Below are 6489 nucleotides of genomic sequence, written 5' to 3'. Positions count from 1 at the left end.
TCCAATGCCTTCAGAAAAGTATTCTTAGACATAATTGGCAAATCGCTTACGCGGTGTGAAAAGGGTTCTAATTGGACATCATGTCAGTTTGTGCAGTCCTATTTCAAGATTTACAGTAATATTTTATACATGATTAAGGCATGTGAACCAGACTTTAGAATTAATGTCCCAACACAGGAAAACTCAACTTCCAATTGATGATTAAAAATATCATAATAATGGCGAATCCCGGAGCAAGTTGGGTAGAATTAAAATTATTTATCTTTATTGTACTCAACATACAGCCCTCCCACAAGCCCTGATGCCCTTTCAATACATATATTAAATACATTCAAAATATAATTAGACGCATGTTTAAAATATTATTTTATATTAAGATAGCATAGCCTATGTTTCCTTCACTTGTACTAAAGTCAAAATAACATGTCCTTTAGTTGATGGAGCTAACGTGCCTTACTGCTAAAATAAATTGCATTCTGGCTTAAAATATAAGAAATAATTGTATTTTATGTAAATTCTATCTTCCAATGATGCAGGCGCATAGGTTTATTGTCAAATCGTTGTTAAGTTTTGCATTATAGTAGAATACGGTAGGTTGCATAAGTAGCCAAACAGAATTGCCAACACTAGATCTGTATATACGTGTGTCTGTCTCTGTTTCTTAAAACATATTTGTTATTAAAATCAACATGCAATCAAGTGTTCAGAGTAGATTTTTTTTCTTCCAATAGGTTGGAATACTGAGTCGGCCAAAAGCTGCAGGTTGTTTTCGGTTTTCTATTACGAAGGTAGCCAACCTTCCCTTTAAGGATATTTGTCTGGTGGGTTCATCCAATGATAAGACTTTGTATTCCTTTGGAAAAAGCGGCGACATGGTCAGCGAGTGGTACTTTAAAGGGCTATTCCTCCCCCCACTCACTAGTCCAATCTCGAGGACTTGTTAGCATATCACGTGCCATAGCCTTAATGAACTGGACACACGGGCTGTGGGTGCGCATGCGCCTGCGTAAAATGTAGTTGGAAATGAGGTGTCGGTCTTGGAGTAGTCGACTTTTAAAAAGCATCGGCAGCCCCTGATATGACGACTTCGCTGGTTCTGCATCCACGCTGGGCGGACACCTTGATGTACGTTTATGAAAAAAGCCCGAATGAAAATAACCAGAATAAAAACCAAACAATGGAGGGACTGAGCGGGAATTGCCCTGCTACTCATTGCAGGGACCTGATGTCGCACCCCGCCTTGGGGCGACACTCTGGCACCATAGCGACCCACCAAGGCTCTGTATACTCGGATATTTCTTCCCCAGACACCGGTCGCCAGTGTCCTGCTACGCAAACTTCATCCAGTGCTTCTCTGGGCTACGGTTATCCATTTGGAAACCCTTATTACGGTTGTAGATTATCTCATTCGCACAACGTGAACTTGCAGCAAAAACCCTGCTCATACCATCCTGCAGAGAAATATGCAGAGCCAAGTACAGCTTTGCCAACGGAAGAACTATCAAGCCGGGCAAAAGAGTTTGCATTCTATCCCAGTTTTGCCAGTTCTTATCAAGCTGTTCCTGGATATCTAGATGTATCGGTTGTACCCAGTATTAGTGCCCATCCCGAACCTCGGCACGACGCTTTGATTCCCATGGAAGGTTACCAGCATTGGGCTCTGTCTAATGGCTGGGATGGGCAGGTGTACTGTTCCAAGGAACAAACACAGTCTTCTCATCTATGGAAATCCCCATTTCCAGGTATGAACATTTACTTTTTTTTTTTTTTTTTTACTTTAAACTAACTAAATGAACTACATTTTGACACATTCGGACGGTCTATTTGGAAACAATTACCATTACCTTCGTATGGATACTGTTCATACTGTTACCTGCTTTGTAGTTACATTGTAGTTATATTTGTAGTTACCTTATATTTAATTGTAATGTCGTATATACATTTGCAAAATATGATTAAGATGATAATTAAATTGGATTAAATTCTCAATATTTTGAGAATTTATCTCACTAAATCTTTGCATCTCACTATCTTTGCATCGAATTGAGGCACTTGGTCTTCACATGGCAAACGTGTTCATCTTGATCGTCTGGGCGTTTGAACTTACCGTAGGAGATGTAAATGTATTTATTTTCTGTATCTATTTGTCTCAATAACAATCTAACGGAGCATTTGCAAAACTAATCACAAAATAAATAGCCAACCCATTGTGACCCATTATTGGTGATGGTGTGCCTGTTAATGCTACTGTGTGTATTCAAATTATTCCTAAACTCAACATTTTATTTCAGCATGGTCATTTCTATGTCATATGATGAGCCAGTTACGCAGGTTAGTAAGAGACAGAATGGTGTACCTTTGCCCCTTCCATGATAACGCAGCCAGTAAGCTACTGTTTGGATTGTGCCAATAAATCCCTGAATCTTTGTCAGCAGCTCTCTGCAATGTGTCGAAGACGCTTTGCATATGACAGGATCCATTTTCCATTCGCTTGTGACATTTCCGTAATAAAATCTGTGCTCCATGTGTATCTCATTACTACAATCCAACTCATAGCTATTTAAAAACTGTTTTTCTCTTTTGTAATAACCACATTCATATCTGATATATGATAAAGGACACTGAGGCCATAAACGGTCAGTATGCTGTTTACACAGTGTTTACTAGAATGCTTCATTTACTACTAGGTTTTATCACCTTTATGAAATCTGTGAGTAATAAGTAAGTGAATTTCGGATACGGAGGTGCTGAACCGTTACCCTTACTTCCCACACGCCATTTTGCTCCCTTTTCCTCAAAAACACACAGGGGAAGCCACGAAAACACGGGAGCGAGCGCACACGTACGCGCGCCCACGCACGCACATGCACGACAAACACTTACACAAACACACAGCCCCCTCCCTCTTCAAGCCCGTATGTATTTGCATGAGCTTTAGCAGGATTTTAAGTTAAGTTATAGTTTTAACCCACATTCGTCCATAACCTATTACACATTAATAAAATAAATACCAGATCATCACTGTCATGATGGTTAGGATTTGAGATTGCGTTAAACTTTGAACTTTGAACTTAATGCCTCTCTTCTTTAAATGTAAACAGTTTAGTCTATAATCTTTAAATGGTCAATGTTAACTCAGTATCTCAGTGCTACTTAAACATGTCATACGTCTCATATCCCATGAAAAACACGTACAATTTGTGGTTATGTTGGGATATATCTCACGAGCCAATGCAGCGTGTAGTGGGTAGAGCTCCGTGGTAGAGCACTTGCCTGCAGATTTGGAGGTTGTAGGTTCCAGTTTTTGATGAAAGAGACTGCTAAATAAGCACTTTATAATTTTACCTTTCAAGGTTATGTCTACCTGGCTTTCCGTCTTATGTGCAGCTACAACAGAATTGGGGGGCTGTTCACAAGCCTGTTAATGTTAACAACAATGGCCGGGTTTCCCAGATTCGTTAAGAAGCTCTTAACGCTAAGAGCGTCTTAAGAACATTCTAAGTGCGCTCTTAGAATGTTCTTAAGACGCTCTTAGCGTTAAGAGCTTCTTAACGAATCTGGGAAACCCGGCCAATATCGTTAACATGAAAACTAAATAATTTCAGGTAAATCCAGACGTGTCCATTTTCGCATTAACCAAATTTGGAAATTGTACAGCTAAGATTTCTACTGATGAAGAAATATCTTATGGACTTTAACTCTAACATCTGCATTCAATTGTTTTGTCATCATTTGGTCTTTAATAACGGTGTTATAGGCTACTTTACATACTTTTATTTTACGTTACCTAATGTTGCAGAGTGCTTGTCTAAAACTTCCCCTGTTCCATTGTTTATCCAAACAGTAGTTGGGTTTCCTGTGCACGCCAGGCGTACAGTACCTATAGGTTATGGCTTGCCCCGGGCCAGGTTTCCCGATAAAATTGGTCATATGATGATGCACGTAGGCTGCATGCAGTTGGATCATGACTTTCTAACGACGAAATCAGCACGTAAATCCATCGTTAGAAAGTGTATGGGGGGGGGGGGGGGGCTCTGCTTTATGGAATCTTTTTCAACCATCCAAAAAGCCCACTACTGTATTTGCATGTGCATCTTCTAAGCTTAGCTATCCTCGTTGCATTATTTTGAGAAACGCCGTTGCTTACTTTGCCACGCAAATTCCGAGTTACTATCCACAATTAGGCCTACTTGACACCACTTCTTTTACTGCAATTAAACAATTGTCTACCCAACAGTTTGAGGGGAAGACACAGCTGATTGGTCAGTGACGAGAATAAAGCTTGTTGGGCTAACGTGTGTCCAGAATGGTCCATGCAAGTCAATAGCTCTGCCATGATACTTAGGCTCTAAATTTCTTTGGATAGACTAATAATAATGTTATTGTATTTTTTTAAATTTAACTTCACTTTTATTTCGTGTCACAAATAAACAGGCATACTAAAACCAGACATTATTTAGATTATTCACTGACTTTTGTTTTACATGTAATCCTTCCACAATTGGTCTGAAGATCATTGATTTAGTTTAATGTTTCGAAACATTCAAGTCATTTGGAGTCATTTCTCGCCTGCTAAAAAAGGGTGCAAAAAGCAGCAACAAGCATGTTACGATGGACTAACAACTGGTCTGAAGTCGTCGTTACTTGACGATAGATTTAACCTAGGCCTACAACGTAAGTAACGATGCTTTCGGGAAAGGCATATTTAAGCTAACGTGGCACTAACGATGGTTGGACGACGGTCGTTGGAAACTGGAAATGTTGCATAAATGAATACGCTAGATGTTTGCTGTAAGGTTCATTGTAAGCACAAATACTATTCAATATCAGTAGGCCAGTCCAATGTAGAACCATGTAATAACAGAATAAACATGTAGCCTAGGCCTAAGCGTTCCTCATAGTCCCCTTTAGGAACGTAAATTTTATCATTTTAATCTATCAAATAACCACTAATGGCCTAAACGATTTTTTTTTCTAGACCAGAGAATTCTATTTGGATCTCACGAATGATTATTTTTGTAACAAGGTAGACAGGTGTTTTAGACTATGTCTTTCATTCACAGGCCAAACGTAACTTTTTTGAAAGCGGCTCTTCTGTCCAATGTATCACGAATTGACGAGAATCAGCAGGTACTTTAAAGGTGGACTAAGGCCTACCTTAACAATTACAGACATATAAGTCATTGATTAAGAAGAAAAATGCTACATCAGAACAATACAAAATATACAATATATCAGATTGATGGAATCTACAACATTGCGTGTTTGCTTCATCAATCTAGCCACGTAGGCTACTGATGGTTGTTGATACGTAGGCCTATGAATGCGTTCACAGTCTATTTGAATAAAAAATAATTGACAAAAACAGAAATTGCTAATAAACGGTAGTACATAAAAACATGTGTACGTGCTATATAGTCAGAATTAGTAAGAACATATTTAAGGAACGGCTTTGTCCTTCCGTGCGTAAAAACTGTCCTTCTTCTTTCGCAGATGTAGTCCCCTTGCAACCTGAGGTCAGCAGTTATCGTCGTGGACGCAAGAAGCGGGTTCCTTACACGAAGCTTCAGCTGAAGGAACTAGAGAAAGAGTATGCAGCCAGCAAGTTCATCACCAAAGACAAGAGAAGACGCATCTCCGCCACAACCAACCTTTCTGAGCGCCAGGTTACTATTTGGTTCCAGAACCGACGAGTGAAGGAGAAGAAATTTGTCAGTAAATCCAAGACTAATAATCACATGCACACAACTTGATTGATATCTGGCAATCCCTGCAATTGATATTATCAAAATCTCTAAATGAATGATTTACCTCTAACCGAAAAGTAATGATTGAAGAACACTTCGGCAATGTTTTTTCTATTTAAGTTCATCGGTCCACACACCAACGCCAACATCGCTCCTTTTTTCAACATCTCTAAAAACTGTGAAAATATTAAGGATTCAGTTAAACTTTGTTTTATATGAATGTACATATATAAATATATAATATTTAAATGATATCTGTATTTCAAAACGACACAAGGATTTCGTGTTTTTTTCTCTCTCAAGCCAACCTCGATGGGATTAGGCCTAATCATATTTCCAAGATTTGCTGTTGAACAGGCTGAACTACATAAATACATATATTTTCATGTCATTCAGATGGAGAGAAAGTATTGCATTATGGACAAGTGGTCCTGGTGTCTTCACAATATGAGATTATTTCAGCCAACTAACCCCAAACAATATGTTGGGGGCCAATGATGATACAATGGTTTTGTACCAAAAAAGCCTTCCGGATTTCAAAAAGCTATAGGCTATCTCTTTCTGGGACATGCTTCTTCAGCCGAGAGTAAAGCGAAGCGGCTACATTGTTAATCTGTACAGTGCAATGCCTTTATTATTTAATTCGTATTATCTCGTATGACAGGGCTGTAAATTTGGAATGTTTCAAAATCTAAATGTATTCCTTTATCAGTGAAGGATATCTGCCATGCAACTGGAATGA

At 38.8% G+C, this 6489-nt stretch overlaps 1 protein-coding gene across 1 annotated transcript; it reads left to right on the top strand.

Annotated features, from left to right (window-relative positions):
- Positions 1-1078: 1078 nt before the first annotated feature.
- Positions 1079-5772, top strand: hoxc13a (homeobox C13a). Its single transcript, XM_047040797.1, has 2 exons — positions 1079-1742; positions 5494-5772. The coding sequence occupies exons 1-2, from the start codon at positions 1079-1081 to the stop codon at positions 5751-5753; spliced, it is 924 nt and encodes a 307-aa protein (XP_046896753.1). The 3' UTR covers positions 5754-5772.
- Positions 5773-6489: the final 717 nt, after the last annotated feature.

The sequence above is a fragment of the Hypomesus transpacificus genome, chromosome 18 (assembly GCF_021917145.1).
Source record: "Hypomesus transpacificus isolate Combined female chromosome 18, fHypTra1, whole genome shotgun sequence".
Classification (NCBI taxonomy): Eukaryota; Metazoa; Chordata; class Actinopteri; order Osmeriformes; family Osmeridae; genus Hypomesus; species Hypomesus transpacificus.
The sequence above is the reverse complement of the archived record's forward strand: the minus strand, read 5'-3'. Positions and strand labels throughout refer to the sequence as shown.